We start from the raw sequence: 18,543 nt of genomic DNA on the forward strand, positions 1-18,543 counted from the left end.
GGACCTTGGGTGGTACAGCCTGCCTGCCTGTCTGTGTCCCCATCTGGTGGGCCTCAAACTTGGGACTTGCTGCTGCTGCCCTGAGAAGCCTGTTGGCCTGGACTTCTGTTCGGCTGGTGCCCAGGAGGCTTGTTTCTGGAGCCTGGCCCACTATTTCAGTCAGGGAATTCAGGCCTAGTCATTAATTGCCTGGGACCTGAACACATGTGGTGATTGACTGTGTATTGGAGTCTATGGTCTGGAGCTGTTTGGAGCCTGGGCCTCTCCTTATTATTAATTTGTGACTGTGGCCTATTTGCTGCCAGTGACTATTGCCTCTGGGCATTGGGGAGGTATTATTTTGGATGGATATGTTGGGTGGAAGGTAGGGGCAGGGCTGCCTGAGGTAACAGACAGACAGGGGAGGCCTCATGGGACACTGTTAGTTTTTCCATTACCTGCTGTTTGTGTGAGGGGAGGTATTGGTCCTGGTTTGGGGGAGGGGGGGTGGGGAGTGAGGCGGGGGTGTGTGATCGTGACTGTGGGACCCTCTCAAACAACATCCAGCGTAGGCCTGATCATTCTTATGTGGGATGGGGGGGTGCTGGCAGCAAATAGGCCACAGTCACAAATTAATAATGAGAGTGTCCAGGTTCCAAACAATTCCAGGCCCTAGAACCTAGTGCACAGTCACTCACCGCATGCGTTGTGAGCCCCACCAAGTTAGATGGGGCGGAGAGTGACATGGTGTTTGACGATGAGCTCCCCCTCAAGCCCATCAGAAACTTGAGGAAATTTTGCAAGCGATGCCTGGTCACTGTGACAGACTCCAGTTGGCTATAGATCGGTGGAATTCTCCACCCTTATGGGCATGTCTGCCTGGTAGATATTAGCGTCCCTGGGAATGGACACGAGCAAGAAGCGGCAGTACCAGGGACTCCATTGCAGCATCAACAGGGAGTGATAGGGAGAGAGGGGTCCCACCACCCGCTCAGTAAGTTTGGTTTCATTGTTTTAACGGGTAGTGGTGGCACATTCTGCAGCCATGAAGATATCCATAGCTACTCTCAACCTCAATGGCAGCAGGAAGGGCCTACTTCAGATTTCTTCTCCTTTTGCTTCTCAGGGTGGTGGTGGGGGGGGCGGGGGGTAGAGGGATTTCTTCTCCTTTTGCTCCTCAGGGTGGTGGGGGGGGGGGGGGGAGGGGGGAGAGGGGTGTGGTGGCGAGAATACAGGGTGAGCCTCCTGCAAGAAATCCATACTGTTTCAGGAGATGAAGCAAGGTGGCTCCTGTAGTGGTGGGGAAGGGTCCTTGTGAGTCACCTGGCCTCCAGTTCTGGTGGGGTGGCTATCTTGTTGGCCTGTTTTCAGCCAGAGATCTAGACGGTCAGAGAGCATGTCGCAGGCCGTCTGCTCGATTTGTTTTAGGGGCATGGTGCTTCACTTTGTGATCGTATACCTGCCCTGGATGGGATCTAAACAGATGTGCTGCTTTCTGCAAGTGTCTACTCTTCTCAGCTCCATCGATGAGGGTGATCTTATCTTCCTCCATGGGCGAGATGTCATTTGCATCCTCGAGAGGTGGGACTGTGGTTGTACTCAGAGGAGCACAGCATTGGTGGGGATGTCAAGGGGCATGATTAAGAGCTTTGATTTGCTAGACATCTGGTGAAATCTCCAACCTGATTCCTTTGCCTTCACCTTTGCGAGGCCTGTGGTTGGAGTGTCCAGAATTGACCGCCTCTACATTTCCGGGGGTGTGCCTCCCATGTTCCGAAGGACTCCATGCGGCAGGTGCTGTTTTATGATCACAACCAGGTGTCTGGGCAGAGCTCGTTCTGTTTAGCGCCAGGGTGAGGTCAGTGTACTGCGGGCACTTTACCAACCCAAGACTGGGGGCTTCCAGGAAATATTTTGTCGCTTCTGGACCAGCTGAAAGAGGAAGCAGGAGGCCATTCCCTTCTTCAGGCCACAGTGGGATATGGGCAAGGCTCCTGTCTGTGTCTTCTGTCAGTAGTATGCATGGGGGTGGGGGTGTGGGGAGCATGTTGTTGACGAAGAAGTGGAAATCCTGAGTTGAGGGGGTTCTTGGCCCTGAGACAAGTCTCGGTCAGCTCTGGGGGTTGGGGGGCTGCGGAGGCGGGATGGGAAGATAAGAGGGCCGCACTCAGGGATCTGTGTTTTGTCAGGCCCCAGGACGTGTGTGCGTGAGAATGCAAGTCCAGTTCCTTTGGGATCATGGCTGTGGTACCCCTCCGTCTACTCGCGGGGGAGAAAAAGCACAGGATTCACCAACAGCTCCTTGTGCTACTCACCAACGATGGACGCCTCGTCTCTGATCCGGAGGGCATCAGGGCCTGAGCGAGGGACTATTATAGGACTCTCTTCTTTCTGGATCCGTCCAGTGTGGAAGCTCGTGATGGTCTGTGGGAAGACCTGTCGCTGGTCAGTTCAGAGGGTGCTGAGAAGCTTGATGCCCCTCTGAGTCCGGAGGAGCTGACCAGTGCCCTCTTTCCAGGGGCAAGTCCTGGGGAATGGATGGGCTGAGCATGGAGATCTTCAGGGCATTCTGAGATGTCCTGGGTTGGTGGTGGTGGAGGCGGGGGGAGGGGTGTGTGTAGGGTGACTAAGCATGGGTCCTGGCGGAGTTTCTCACTACCTATTCTTGGCTCAGGGCTGTTATCCCTCTGTTGCCTGACAAAGGGGACCTCCATTTGTTAAATAATTCGCATCCATTCTCCCCCCTCAGCACAGACTACAAAATTTTTTACAGGGCGCTTTTGACTCGCCTCTCACCGTGCTGGATCACATGATCCATCAGGATCCACTGTCCCGGGCCGGAGCAACCATGACTGCATCCAACTTGTCCAGGACGTTATCCATTATTCCCAGAGGGCTGGCCTGTCAAGTGCCTTTCTCTCTCATGATCAGGACAAGGCCTTGGACAGAAGTGGATAATGAGTATCTGCTTGGGAATCTGTGAGCGTTCGGGTTCCAGGCGCACTTTCTCACCTGGATCTGACTTCAGTATGCCGTTGCGGAGTGGCTAGTAAAGGTCAACAGGTCCCTAATGGTGCCCTCGTGCTTTGGGAGAGGAGAGCATTGAGGCTACCCCTGTCTGACTAGCTTTATTCTGTTTGTACGGAACCATTCCTGCGTAATCGGCTTTTGGGTTTGGCTCTTCGTGGGCTGAGGCTGCAGGTGGTTCTTTCATCGACGCTGTGACCCTCATGTTCACAGACCCAGCTGACCTGCGGAGGATGAGCGAGTGCCAGGAGGCCTGCTCTGTAACATTCTCCGCAAGGATCAACTGGAGCGCGTGTTCAGGACTTCCAGTCCACCACCCTTGCTCCCTGCTGGTGGAATACCACTCATCCCCTCAATCTGGGAGTCCATTATTGCTCAACCAAGGAATCCTAGGTAGACCAGCAGGATGGTGGAAGAGCATAGCAAGCCAGGCAGCATCATCAACATTTCAAGTGTAACCCTTCCTTCTTCAGGACTCCTTCAAGGGTTACACCTGATATGTTGACTTCTCCACCTCCTGATGCTGTCCAGTTTGCTGTGTTCTTTCATCCTCCTGCTGGCCCACCATGGATTCCAGCAGCTGCAGTTTTTTTTTTATCTCCAGCTGAGGGATCCTGGCTGGTGAATTGGCATGCATTAAAACCAAGGTGACCACTCGCCTGGCATGTTGGGTGGGAGTGTTGTCCTATAGGGCGCACGTGCTGCTCATAAACCAGCTGGTGTCCGCCATGTTGTGGTACCGGCTGGTCACTTTGATCCCTCCCCCAGCTTTGTCGATGCTATCCCGAACTTGGCAAGCTTTTCTGGGGGGGCTACTGCTGTTCAGAATCTCCCGATGGAGGAGGATGGACAGGTGCTTTCACACCCGACTTTCATCTTCGAACCCTCCAGCAAGAGCTCCAAGGTGGTGCACCCTGATCACGTATTTTTCCCATCAGGCACACAGCCTCTGATATGACACACAGTTTCTGTTTGTAGAGTGGTCCTGGCCCTGGGTCATCTTCCGGGAATTGCCTGTCTTCTGTCTGGACCAAACCACAGTCTGGGACATGGTCAGCTCGTGCTCGAGCTCTCCCCTCTGTGGAAATGGTGGGGCAGCTCGTCAGGGAGCTGCTGCTCAGGGACAGGTTCCGCCTTAAGGGCGGTTTGCACTGGCCGATGGAGGGGAGAGCCCGGTATGCAGGACCAACCAGAGTCGGAGAGGAACTGGATAACAGCTGACTGCAAAGGTGTCAGTCTAACTCCGGTTCACGACCCGGAGCCTGACGGCGGAATCGCTTGGCACAGACACCTTGCGAGCGCCCCATTGTGTAGCGGGCTTCCGGATGAACTATTCCCCTGTTCATCCGGAACCTGACATTGACCCCGTTCTGCGGAACTTCTCTTGTAACATTGGTGCCCCACAATCTATGAGCTGTCTCAGGGATAACCTCCCAGTGCGCTTTCGAATGGTGTGATGCCATTATTTATCTAGGTGGGCGCTGCACACTCTCCACTGCCATGCCCACGTCTGGACATGCTTTGGCATAATGTTTGCCCTCTAACTGCAGAGATCCCCAGTGGAGGGCCCCTTTGCAAAGGGGTGTTCCCCTCTTACATCGGGGAGCTGGGGTGGAGAGAGCTGCACACAAGGGTCCCTTGCAGCAGGAGACTGAGCAAGTTCACCAAGTGTCGGCCCTGCGTGCACGTCTGTGGCCTGGAGGAGACAGGTCTTCCGCTGATATGTCCAGTGTATTTGTCTGCAGCCCCTTCGAAAAGGAGCTGCTGTTAACATTTTGGTTGCACTTCAGCCCCACACTCCTGATCGGGCATCTGGTGAAGGGAGGGGTGGACAAGTCTATGAACCATCTCGTGGCTCTGCTCCTGGGCCCAGCCAAGATGGCCATCAACAGGCAGTGGGCACAAGAGGGGCTCATCACTCCCAACTGCCCCTTTTCCGTGGTTACATCCGTGCTTGGGAACCCCCAGAGAGGGAGCAGGCAGTGCTCACTGACACAGTCAAGGCCTTTGAAGCTGTGCGGTCTGGAGTGCATTATCAACTTGGATAATAATATTCTGATTGAGTTCATTGTTTCTGTTGTATAACTTTCTGTTTACTCCTTTTGAGTTTGCTTTTGTTTTCGGCTTGGTGCCGCAGAAAGAGGGCTGTTTTATATTCACTTTGTTCTGATTTTGGATTCCTCAGAAGAGTTGCAGGGGTTTTTATTTGAACTCCATACTGTCCCTGTCCCAGAGGGGGATCAGCGTGAGGGGAATTTTATTTTTCACCGAAATGTGCAGTAGAACTTCCTCTGGATTTTGAACCATTCAAGAGGGGATTTATTTATTTAGTTGTTTATTTATTTGTTTACTTTGATTTTGCCTGAGTTTATTTTTACCTTGTCCCCATGTCGTCCTTGCCCAAAAGAGGTTGGTGGAGGTGGATTCAAGGGAAAGCCATTTTTTATTTGTTTGTTTATTTTTGTTCTTCCCCAGAGTAATAGGGTTCCTATTTTTGTTTAACAAAGTCAAAGCAGCTTCATCTTCTGTTCTGAAAGAGCAGAGTTGGCTTTGCTTTATGCTTTACCCGGTGCTGTCCCTGTTCTGGGAATATCTGATGGGGGCATTGTCAAAGCTTTTTCTGTTTACACTGTTTATTTAAAAGAGTGGAGGTAAGCCACAAGGATCGGTGCTGGGTCCACTGCTTTTCATCATTTATATAAATAATTTGGTTGTTAGATTAGAATCCCTACAGCATGGAGACAGGCCCTTCAGCCCAACAAATCACCACCGACATTCTGAACAGTAACCCAACCAGACCCATTCCCCTACCCTACATTTACTCCTGACTAAAGCATCTAACACTATGGGCAATCTAGCATAGTCAATTCACCTTGCATGTCTTAGGGCTGTGGGAGGAAACAAGAGCACCCGGAGGAAACCCACATAGACACGGGGAGAATGTGCAAACTCCACACAGACAGTCACCCGAGGTGGGGGGAATTGAATCCAGGTCCCTGTTGCAGTGAGCCACCATGCAGTTGGTGTAATGGATAGTAATGAAGGTTATCTCAGAGTACAGCAGGACCTTGATCAGATGGGCTGATGGGCTGTGGAGTGGCATTTAGAGTTTAATTTACAAAAATTTGAGGTGCTGCATTTTGTAAAGGCAAATCGGGGCAGGACTTCTACACTTAATGGTAAGGTCCTGGCGAGAGTTACTGGAGAAAAAGACTTTGGATTGCATGTTCATAGCTCCTTGAAAGTTGAGTCACAGGTAGGTAGGATAATGAAGAAGGTGTTTTGTTCACCTGCCTTTATTGGTCACAGCATTGAGATAGGAGTTGGGAGGTCATGTTAGGGCTATGCAGAACATTAGTTAGGCCACTTTTGAAATACTGCATTCAATTCTGGTCTCCCTCCAAACGAAAGGATGTTGTAACTTTGAAAGGGTTCACAAAGGGTTTACAAGGATGTTGTCACGTTTGTGAGGCATGACCCACCCTTCACAAAACCGTGTTGACTATCCCTAATCAACTTATGCCTTTCGAGATGATGATACATCCTATCTTTTATAATCCTTTCCAACACTTTGCCGACAACTGAAGTAAGGCTCACTGGTCTATAATTACCAGGGTTGTCAATACTCCTCTTCTTGAACAAGGGGACAACATTTGCTATCCTCCAGTGTTCTGTCACTGCTTCTGTAGACAATGCCGACATAAAGATCAAAACCAAAGGCTCTGCAATCTCTTTCTTGGATTCCCAGAGAATCCTGGGATAAATCCCATCTGGCCCAGGGGACTTACATATTTTCACACTTTCTAGAATTGCTAACACCTCCTCCTTGTGAACCTGAATCTTGTCTAATCTCGTAGCCTGTATTTCAGTATTCTCCTCTGTGAATGCTGACAAAAAATATTCACTTAACGCTTTTCCATCTCCTCTGACGCACAACTTCCCATTACTGTCCATGATTGACCATAATCTTATTCTCGTCATTCTTTTATTCCTGATATACCTATAGAAAGCTTTACGTTTTTCCTTGATCCTATCTGCCAAAGACTTCTCATAGCCTCTCCTGGATCTTCTTTGCTCTCTCTTTAGGTCTTTCCTGGCTAACTTGTAACTCTCAAGTGCCCCAACTGAGCCTTCATGTCTCATCCTAACATAAGCCTCCTCCTTCCTCTTGGCAAGAGATTCAACTTCTCTGGTAAACCATGTCTCCCTCGCTCGACCACTTCTTCCCTGCCTGACAGATACATTCTTATTAGGACACGCAGTAGCTGTTCCATGAATAAACTCCACATTTCAATTGTTCAAGGTGCATCGTGTAAACATCCATGAGATACCTCCTGTGCTCAAAGAAACCTGGAGAAGTAAGTAAGTCAGAAGCATCCTTGAGCTCCTCGTTAATGTCCTGTAAAAGTGTGAGAGCTAGTCTAAATGCAGTCCTGATGATGTGGTGAGACTAGCTGTTGGCCAATGCTGATTGCGTGAAACACAGAGTGGAAGATGACACTGTCCATGGAGCATGCTGGGATATTGTGCTGCAGGCAGAGTAAGGTGAAGGCTCAGAGAAGCAAATTATGAACTGCTGTCCCTCAGCAGGCACTCCGACTATCAAGACTGAAAATGGTATCGCCTAATTTCTCAGTAAATCAGGGAGAATTTGGAGCTGTGCACAACTGAGGTGACTTCTGGTCTCATATGCAAATACGTGGGAATAGGGTGGTCCCCTCTCATTGATGAGATTCAGAACTCACTGTTTGAATCTTAAAGGGAAAAATGAAATTACATTTCTCTGAATTTTTAATATTTTTCTTTTTTATTGCATTTTACACTGCAAAGAGCAGACTGTCTCAGTGTAACTGGAGCAGAGGCTATCAGAGTAACTGGAGCAGAGGCTATCAGAGTAACTGGAGCAGACAGCCTTGGTGTAACTGGAGCAGAGAGTCTCAGGAAGTATAATGCGAGTAAAATAAAATTTTGAAAGACAATTTGCAATGCAAATTAACTTGGGGAGCCAGTGGATAATCTCTCACCAAAATGGAGTGTTCCATTTAGGAGGGAGCATTTTTAAGGTTCTGTAGCCTACTTTCCCAATTACTCACCTGGTGTTATCCATTTCAAAATTGCCGTCTGCCAAAACCTCTTGATTAGGAATAAGAGCGATTTGCTACTGAACATTTTGAAGCAAATGCAAATAATCTGCAGTAGAAAGTTTTCAGCTGCAGATTGATCAAGCACCAGCTGTAACCCTCTGAGAACTTGGTTACCTCTGGAATTATTGTCAGTGACCTCAGAGGAACTTCTCACTCCTTTCAAACAGAGCACCTTTGCTGAGGCACCTTATGAAATACCTTATGCAATTCCACCAGCCACCAGTTCACCTTTATCCATAGGCCAGGTTACTTAAAGAACTCCAACAAACTAGCTTAATGAGATTCTGACTGAAGAAGTTTCATTATTCCTGATGGGCAGCTGAATTGTCTTTGAAAGAAAGTGCTCTTCCATATTTACATCCCATCCCTAAATATTGTGGAAGAATTGTTCAGTGGCATTGAAAAATGGCGCACACAGACTTGGCTTTATCCGAGTCCTTGTCGAATGACCATCAAACACAAACTCCAGAGGACATGGTGAGTATTTTATCAAAATATGGCAGGCAACTGATTTAAAACCCTGAGTGGTTGCTCATGAATTTGGGGACTTTTGCCATTGTGAATTGTAGTATCTCTCTGTGGGGTTTCCAGACTTTGAGACAATTTTGGTAAGTTGAAAAAATAGTATTTATATAATGGGGCAAACGTTTTACTTGAGTTCTTGTCCAAGAAAGATTTGTTTCTAAGTCAGCCATTTCCTGTCTTTCCAGAATGCTACTAATGAACGTGTAGATGAAGGTGATGAGAATGTGGAGAGAGGTAACTGGTCCTCAAAGACTGACTACTTGCTCTCGATGATCGGCTATGCTGTGGGTCTGGGCAATGTCTGGAGATTCCCGTACCTGGCTTACAGAAACGGGGGAGGTATTGTCACGAAATCTAAAACAAAACAAAATGTACTGGTGAAACTCAGCAGATTTGGCAGTATGTATACACGAGATCTGTGAAGGGTTACTGGACTCAAAACGTTAACTCTGTTTTTCACTGTCCAGATGCTGCCAAACCTGATGAGTTTCTCCAGAACTCTCCATCTTGTGTACAATCTGTATTTTTTTGTGCTAGGGAATTGTCAAACAACTGTTTTATTGTTATACATATTTGTTTATTCCTTGCAATTGTGGAAATTGAATAGTGTTAGCGTTGGTTTTAATATAAATCACATATTAGTGATTTTTCAGAAGATTTGTACTATCACTGGTTTCTATACATACAGACAAAGAAGGACACCACTTTGACTGGAACAGCACACACAGTCTAGGACAGGTAAAACAAAGACATGCATAAGAATTCTTAGAGGAGAAAGTGAGGTCTGCAGATGCTGGAGATCAGAGCTGAAAATGTGTTGCTGGAAAAGCGCAGCAGGTCAGGCAGCATCCAGGGAACAGGAGAATCGACGTTTCCTGAAGAAGGGCTAATGCCCGAAACGTCGATTCTCCTGTTCCCTGGATGCTGCCTGACCTGCTGCGCTTTTCCAGCAACACATTTTCAGCTAAGAATTCTTAGAAACATGGTATTCTAACCAGAACTCTATCAATAAACAAATCAATTTAGTCCCTGTCTACCTTCCTTTGAAAAAAAAACTGGAAATGACATCACCTATTGTAAGAAACCAAGACCTATAAATAGAGAGGGGGGTCATACCACCCTTCACCAGAGACTCTCACTAATGATGTTACCTAGTATGGTGACAAAATGTCTGAAAACAACCTTTCAAGCTTGGCAAGCTAACTTACAGACTGATAAATCACATATATTTATATTTATTTGTTATTTTTAAACATCATGAACTGTCCAGATATGTTTACTGTCCAGTATCTTCTTCCTTCAGTTATTAATCTCTTCAGTCAGGCACTGCGGTTAGATTTGTAATTGTCAGTTTAACAGCAATGAAAGAAGTAACAAGAAAATCAGTCTTTTCAAAGCACAGCACTTCTTGCTGCTGAATTGGAGAGAGACCTGAACCACTGTTCATTTTCCAAATATTCAGTTGGCTTGTCACATCTCTTTGACACCAGCCAATGTGCAACAGAGAAGCAGCAAGCTACCTTCAAAAGGTGGAATGGGGAAGGAGTAAAAATAAATTCTGAAGCTTTCCTTCTCAAACAGGAGGACACTGTCTGACTCAGAGGGCACTGACCTCAATGACACTTCTCCCTGGTGGGCCACGAGTGAGCCGGACTAGACACTAACAGAGCAGCCCTGAATGAGACCCATCTCTCAGAGAAATGTAGTCTTGCAGAACACAATGCTGGCTATATGCTCAATTGATCAGGTTGATCTCAAGGTGAAGAAAATTTCACGACCAAACTTTCAAGATGCCGTTTCCATACTGTTCAGATTAATAACTGAAGGAAGGAGATATGGGCAGTGAACATATCGAGACAATTTATGCCATTTAAAAATAACAAAATAAATATAAATCTATATGATTTATACTAATACAAACCCTAACCCTGTTTGATTTTCACAATCACCAAGGCATCACCTGCCCATCCAATACCAGCAGCATATACAACTTGTCAGTGTTCATCCTCCAATCTGGAAGGTTAACCCCAGTTGACAGAGGTAACACCCAAATAGATCACAGTGAAATCATCTGGATTGCCCCTCCTAAAGTCAACAATGTCACCCTTGGTGATTGAAATGTCAGACTTGGCATGAAAGTGAACACTCGGAAACCATGATGCTGGGAGCTGCAATGAAAATGAATACCCACTCTTGTGTACTTGTCCAAAACCAGCACCTCTGTTAAGAAAAAAAAATTGCTTCAAGACCACATGGATTCAAAACCTTACACCTGATAGATAATACCCTGCTGTGCCCATGTGACATACAGGACATTCTAAAGGCACTCTCTAGTCATGCCCAAGACTAACTGTTGTACAGATAGCCAGCTCATTCACTCAATTTAAATTGGAAGTTGAACTCAAAAAAGCATCTAAAGACAAACCATAAATGAAATTTCAAGTCAACAACCATCACAGTTCATGTTACAGAAGTAGATATCAATCAGCATTATAGAGTAGACAGGACAATCCTGACCTCATTTCTACTTCCTCTCCAGAGAAACTCTGGGAACACATGAAGATCCAACTGCCCCAACAAAGACTCTGCCTTCCCCTCCACTCTCTGTGGGGGAATGTTGCCAAGCACAGTTCTGCCTGACTGGATAGTAGGAAGCCTGTAAGAGTTGAGTGCAACCTTCCTAAATTCTTCATTCTCAAAGAAATAGCAGGATAAAGATCATGTGCTTGCTTGTCATAAATTACATCAATGGAAACCAAGAACACACTGGCAAAAATGTCACAACACCATTGTGTAAAGAAGCAAAAAAAAACATGCTTATCAAGTTTGTGAATGTGACAATGTGGGAATTCCTATGTGCCAGAATTCATGGAGTAACCTTCGGAGCTGCAGCTGAGAGCTCTTCATCTTCCATGTGTTAATGTACATTCAGACCCATAACATCAGAGAATAATCCCAGTCAAATAAAGAAGACAATAGAGATTTTTTTGTGTGTGGGATCAGATCAAATAGGGTAGGCAATAGCCCAGTGGTTTCATTGCTTGGCTATTAATCCAGACACTTAGGTAATGTTCTGGGGACTTGGGTATGAATCCCACCACCGCAGGTAATTGAATTTGAATTCAATAAAAATCCAGAAATAAGGGTCTAATTATGACCATGAAACCATTGCTGATGGTCAGGGAAAGCTTTTCTGGTCACTGATCTCCTTTAGGGAAGGAAATTTGTGGTCCTTACCTGGTCTGGCCTACATGTGAATCCAGATCTACAGCAATGTGGTTGACTCTTAACTACCTTCTGAGCAATTAGGGATTTGCTATAACTGCTGGCCTAACCAGCGACAGCCTCAACCCATGAATAAATTGTAAAAAATGGAACGATGGACAGACCCAACAGAGTTTTGGAGAGGTTTCAGGGTAAATTTTAACACAATCCATCTTGCGCCAACAATGAAGCTCAGTGTCAATGGGTGATTTTTCCCTCATTGTGTTCTTTCCCTATATTTTCCAGGTGTGTTCCTGATTCCCTACTCTCTCATGCTGGCACTTGTTGCGATGCCAATGGTTTTCTTGGAATGCTCCTTTGGCCAGTTTGCCAGTCTCGGACCCATTGGAGTGTGGAAAGCTGTGCCCATGTTACAAGGTCAGTGTTTATTCGGCGAATGAGCTTAACAACAATATAAATGAGTCGCAGTACTCAGCTCATATATTGGTTACATTTTTGAACAGATGAGAGTTGAGCTGATCCTGGTCGGAGTGTCTACATTCAGACATGCTGCACAATGGATTAATCCAGGTGTAAAGTGTGAAGTGACAGTCAGCTGAGGCTGTGGTCAGTGGTCAGTGGTATGGGGGCACAAAGTCAAGTGGAAACTCACTGTCTTCTAACCTCTGCAAAGGTCTGGGATGGGGAAGCTCATGGATGGCCTTCCCCCTACCTTGCTGCCAACGGAGCTCTTCATTGGGCAGTTATTCCGCACAGAGGATCTAATTGATTACATTACAGTGTGGAAACAGGCCCTTCGGCCCAACAAGTCCACACCGACCCGCTGAAGCATAACCCACCCATACCCCCTACATTTACCCCTTACCTAACATTACGGGCAATTTAGCATGGCCAATTCACCTGACCTGCACATCTTTGGACTGTGGGAGGAAACCGGAGCACCCGAAGGAAACCCACGCAGACACGGGGAGAACGTGCAAACTCCACACAGTCAGTCGCCTGAGGCGGGAATTGAACCCGGGTCTCTGGCGCTGTGAGGCAGCGGCACTAACCACAGTGCCACCGTGCCACCCTAATTACACTGCCACTTGTATTTACCCAGTGATTGGCAAGGGAAGCACCGTGCAGCAAATCCAAGAAGCAACTCTTTTTTTGGGGTTGCGAGCAGACTCCTGGGGGTGGAATCCATCATTCGAAGGTACCCCATGCCTGATTGAAGGACCTGGCATCGGGGAGGGAACTGAATGTAAGCCTCTGTCTTTGCTGCTGATCACCTTCATTTCCTTCCCCCTGTTGTATTGGGTTAGGGTGGGTAAGTGTAACCTGACTAACTTTGATCAGCTTACGGTAATCCTTTTCAACTCAGGCACATTGCTCAGTGTGATAGACAAAGGGGACAAGAGGCAGAGAAAGATCCAACACAACGAACACTTTATCAACGAAAAAACCAGTCGTCAGACTCTACTATTATTCTTTAATTAAACTCCCTCAAACTCTTTTAATTGCTTCACAGGAATCTTCAATAAATAATAAGTCTCTAGGTAAACTGCCTCAAACCTACACTAGCTATCAACATCTGACACCTGATTCCAAGGATTAACTATATCCTGTTCACAGGTTTCTATCCCTGTCTTTGAACTGTTTGTCTGAAAAATCTGCAAATACCTGTTCACAGTGGCTGGGACAGGCTGGTCCCTGCTCTTTGAGGGTTGGCTAATTTTTCAGGATCTGCAGTCATTGACTTTGGACTTCCCCTCCCAGGGCTGTTTCTGTCTTCGGCTTGTCACGTTGACGTTGTCTCCCTGGGTCTGGTCAGTCTGGTGATGCTTGCCTCGAGGTACAAGGAGTTGGAGATGCTGTACAGCTCAGCTGCCAGTTGGAGGCGCTGTTTGGAGATGCTGTTAAAGAAGGTGCATAAAGCAAAGCTGGGGCTCCAGGTTCCCACTTTTATCCCCATCTTAGTGCCCTTCTCAAAGATTCTGTGGCCCATGTCCAATACTGGTATCACGTGGGGGCAGGAAGATCAAATGAGGTAACTGTTTTCCATCTTTGGAAGTGTTAGAGCATGGTTTTGAACCTTCAACTGTCAAGAGCTGTCCTTGTTGCTTTATGTCTCTGGCTTCTACTGAGCTGGTGCCACCAAGTTAGTGTAACACTCTTCCAACAAAGAAGCTTCACTGGAGGTGGAAACAGCGGTTCTTCTGAAACAGTGTGGCCATTAGCACTGGACCAGGCAATTCTATGCCTGTCTGATTTCAACAGGAATTTGATAGTCCAAGGCCTGGCTGCATGAATACTGTCTGTTCCATCTCTGCAGTTTGCAAATTGCGGAGTTGGACTAGGTTTAAGTTCGGCTTCCACATTTCAAGTTTTATGTGTACTCACCAAAACATATCAATATTTCTGCAACAGTCCTAGAAGTCCTGGATCACCTGAGCACACTCCTGACCCCAACCTCATGACCCATCTCCCACCATTACTCATGTTCCCTGCCACTGGGTACCTCAGTGATACTGGGCTTGAAGTGAGTGTATGGCCTGTAGCAGGTAGCAGCTGCAATGTACCTCTGCTGAACAATGGAGAGCTGCTGATATTTGATCATCTGGAGGCCCTGTTAAATGGTTGACACATAATATGAGATGCTTACCTGAAAAGAGGTGACATGAGTCTCTCCTTGACACTTTAGCTGCTGGGCAGACTACTGTCACCTATGTTAAGTTCCGTTCAGTGTTCTTTATTAACTTCACCCAAATTTAATGAGACATTAGATCCAATACTTGGACAACACGTTATCTACTATCCAATATTAATGCTGATAATGTTTTCATTTTACATTGCTGAGAAAGAATAGTTATTATTACGAATTTTTTTTTTGGAAAGATACCTTTCACTTTGTTTCTATGATCACAGAATTTACAACAAAGTGAAAGCTTTCAAGTGTATTAACTATTGTAAGGTGAGGCAATGTGACAAACAATTTGTTCACACAAGCTCAAAAATAACTAGTCAAATATAATGGACGGATCACCTTTATAGTTGTACTGCCTGATTGGTAAATACTAGTTAAGATACAAGGGGCATCTCTCCTGTATTATGATCCCAGCTGATGGTATGACAGGACAAATCAGATCTCTGAAGGAAATCTGTCCTGAGAGATCACATTATTTTTCTATTGCAGCTAACACAATGATCAGTGACTGGAAACAATGACACAAGGCTGCAGAGTTTATTTAACAACAGAAGAGAAGTTTATGACACAAAAGATGAAAATAGGAAAAAGATACCAAGTTAGCTAGACACAGAAAACAGTTAGAAAGATCTTAAAACAGATAGCAAAACAAACTCTCAGGAATTTCCCAACATTAGAGCAATTCAAGTCTAGAGAAACTAACTCTTGCTATCAAATGTTTAATTGGATTTAACTGATTCATTCCATTCCGTCCTATGAACCATAATCTCTTCTTATATGAATGCTCACAAAACTGAGAGCTTATATTTTCTCAGCTTCTAATAGCCTGAATAGTTCAAATCAAATATTCCTGACTTGGAAGATGCACAAATTAAACTTTTACACAGAGGTAACTGTCCACTTAATTACCCTGAAAAATCTCATTTTCAGAAGAGAAACTGGATTTGCTTTTAGCTCCAATGAGGTCTCCTCTAATATAACCAAAAGCTTTCAAACTCTGGGTTTCCTAAACTTTAATTGTCTCTCTTTAAGATAAATTTGGCCAACTCCAACCAGAATTTATGAATGAATTTGCCCAGGTGTCCCACAATACTGAAGCGGTCAAATCAATATGAAAACAAGCCAGTACCAATGCAAAACAGTCCCAGCTGCATTAGGAATAAAGTTGCAAAATGTACTATCCCTAATCTTATTTGGCACCTTAAGGTTACAATGCTTCCTGAGTCTTTTGTAAATTTACACAGTTGCGCTCTTTGTGGTTTTGTTTCTGTGTCAGCAAACCTGCTTTCCTCCTCTCTGGTCAGCTGGTCTCTGCCTCTTGCCAGGACCTGGTGTCTTTCTCTCAGGGCTGTCCTTTGTTTAGTAGATAAGTTGTTGGGGGGGGGGTACGTCTATCCAGAATAATTATTGCTAATGTCATTAACACCTGGCTGCTGTCTTTGCACTGTGTCTGGTGCGTGGATTTTGTGGTTTCAGAGCTTTACTTCACTAATATACCCAGCATTCTTTGCTGTTTGGCCAAGTTAGCAATCTATTTGTGTTTTAGCAGCTAGGAGGCTGCTACATGATTCTTGATTGTTTTCCTGAAATATAGTAAGTCAATGACATTCACGTTTAGCCCACCCTGTTATAAACCACCACAGTAAAAAAAACAATCTATTAGCACTCTAGTGAGCTCCTGCTCTCTAAATTGCATAAGATTTGGTCACTTTTCTGGAAAGACTGTCTGACCAAGTTGATTTTTTTGAAACCTCCAGAAAAGTAAGCAACTCTAAAATCCAAACTCTAAAAAATATTTGAGGTATGTATAAACTGACACCTTTCATCATAGCTGCACTTCTTTGAACCAGCAACTTGCCAAGTTTTCATTCTATCTGTCAGAGCAGATGGGACATTGGAGTGACATTTGGATAAATATTATCCATCAAGGTAAAGGGCAATTTATATGATTAAACAGTGAGAGCTAGAAGAGAGGAGAAACTCTAACTTTGTGTGAGGATGATGTCTGCATAGATTAAGCTACAAATAAGGAGTTCTTACAGATAGTGTTTTGAACTCCAGCAGTATTAGTTTGGGAGCCTGAACTTTCCAAAGACTCAAGAGTACAATAAAATACGGTGGCAGTGGATAGATAAACAAGAAGCAACAAAGTTAGCATCTGACGTAAACCTTGTGGCGCAGAAAATCATAAAAGAATGTTAGTGGCACTGTGGGTGCAGCCAATAGCTGAGCAACATGTGCAGAGACCCAAAAGTGTCTTGATTAAATGGGGTGTTGGAAAGATGATGCAACAGACCCAGGAAGAGCTGCAGAGCTCAGGAGAAGCACAAGGGTCCACCTAATACACCTTGAAGTAACCTCCCTCGACAGAGGGAGTCCACTAGATGTAGAAACTGGGGAATGGAAGAATAGTTTCAATAGATACAGAACTACTTCAGAATTACATAATAAATAACAAAGATAATGTCAGTACTTTATGGAAAACATTACAGATGACATATTAACAAGACAGTGGATTAGTGAGAGTGCAGCATCACTTGAAGAAGTAGAACAAACACTGGACCTAAGTTTCAGTTTCTGTCAAATTGTCACTATTAGATTAGATTAGATTACTTACAGTGTGGAAACAGGCCCTTCGGCCCAACAAGTCCACACCGACCCACCGAAGCGCAACCCACCCATTCCCCTACATTTACCCCTTCACCTAACACTACGGGCAATTTAGCATGGTCAATTCACCTGACCTGCACATCTTTGGACTGTGGGAGGAAACCGGAGCACCCGGAGGAAACCCACGCAGACACGGGGAGAATGTGCAAACTCCACACAGTCAGTCACCTGAGGCAGGAATTGAACCCAGGTCTCTGGTGCTGTGAGGCAGCAAAGTCTAAACGAAGAACACATAGGCCAGGGCAAAGTGTATGTTTATTTATGAAGGATCTTTATAAGCAGATACTGAAATGCTCTTGTGAGAATTGAAGGCAGAGTTGATTCATAATCAGATTGTAGTCAGGACGGCAGATGAATCCTTGTCAAGCATTTCACAAGCCAGGGAGGATTTAATCCTCAAGGTATCAGTGCAAGGTGTGACCATACTGCTCCTTTAACAAGATTGTGTTGTCCTTGGTTATTTTCAAAAGTGCTGTAACGAGTCGGAGATGTCTGTGTTTATCTACTTGAAGCAGCTTTTAAGTTATATAAAATAAAGCAGTTGTACAATGAAAGGAGAGTGGCCAGTTCTCCCAGCCCAGCTCAGCTTTCCTCTGATTTGGTTTGGTTTTAGCAAGTAGTCTGGCTGTTGAGAGCTGCTGAGTCAGTTGTTAGCTGGGAATCCAATAGAAACAGCTATATGGAAGAAGGTGTTCCTTGCTGAATCTCTCTCTCCTGTAAGACTCTGTGTTTTATTTTACCTTTTTTGCCAAAGGGTGTTTATGGGGATTGTTGCAGGAAATTAGTGCAGCATCATTAATTTCGGATAGTCTGTTGGGCTTTTGATTAGGTTAAATTATTCTGTATTCTGTTGTCTTTTGTTTGTGTATCATTTGGTACTCAGTAAATAAATTCTGTTTTGTTTAAGACCAAGGGTTTTTGGCTAGTTGCATCACTTCTGGAATATCCACTTTACACCTGCTCAAAACAACTAGAAAAGTTAGGGTCTGAACTACCTTCTTGAAATGTTTGAGGGGGTCTGGCCTGATCCATAACAAAGTTCTTAGGCAAATGGAACTTTGGAAACAGAAGTGAGTATTCATTCAGGGGGAAACTAATGCTCTATGGAGTAAGCTGGGTGAGGGGATTCAGCCCATTGGCTTCAGGGGAGGGCATGCATGAAAACTACAGCAACCCAAATGGAAAAATCACACTAAGCACCGTTTCGAAGTGTTTTCAATGTCACATGATCAATCCCTATGAAGGTAAAGAACATCCAACAGTGGGAACGCAATCCCATAATTG

The 18,543-nt window shown here is 45.3% G+C and overlaps 1 protein-coding gene across 1 annotated transcript in view; it reads left to right on the forward strand.

The window, feature by feature from the left end:
- Positions 1-8,555: 8,555 nt before the first annotated feature.
- LOC122557542 (sodium- and chloride-dependent neutral and basic amino acid transporter B(0+)-like) overlaps positions 8,556-18,543 on the forward strand; it is a 56,553-nt gene continuing 46,565 nt past the window's right edge. The window contains exons 1-3 of the mRNA XM_087991807.1: positions 8,556-8,627; positions 8,861-9,014; positions 12,186-12,317. Coding sequence (XP_087847933.1) covers positions 8,556-8,627; positions 8,861-9,014; positions 12,186-12,317 — 358 coding nt within the window. The remainder of the gene's footprint in view (positions 8,628-8,860; positions 9,015-12,185; positions 12,318-18,543) is intronic.

This window comes from Chiloscyllium plagiosum, unplaced genomic scaffold, assembly GCF_037043375.1.
Source record: "Chiloscyllium plagiosum isolate Xiang-an unplaced genomic scaffold, Cpla_swu_hap1 HiC_scaffold_11, whole genome shotgun sequence".
Lineage (NCBI taxonomy): Eukaryota > Metazoa > Chordata > Chondrichthyes > Orectolobiformes > Hemiscylliidae > Chiloscyllium > Chiloscyllium plagiosum.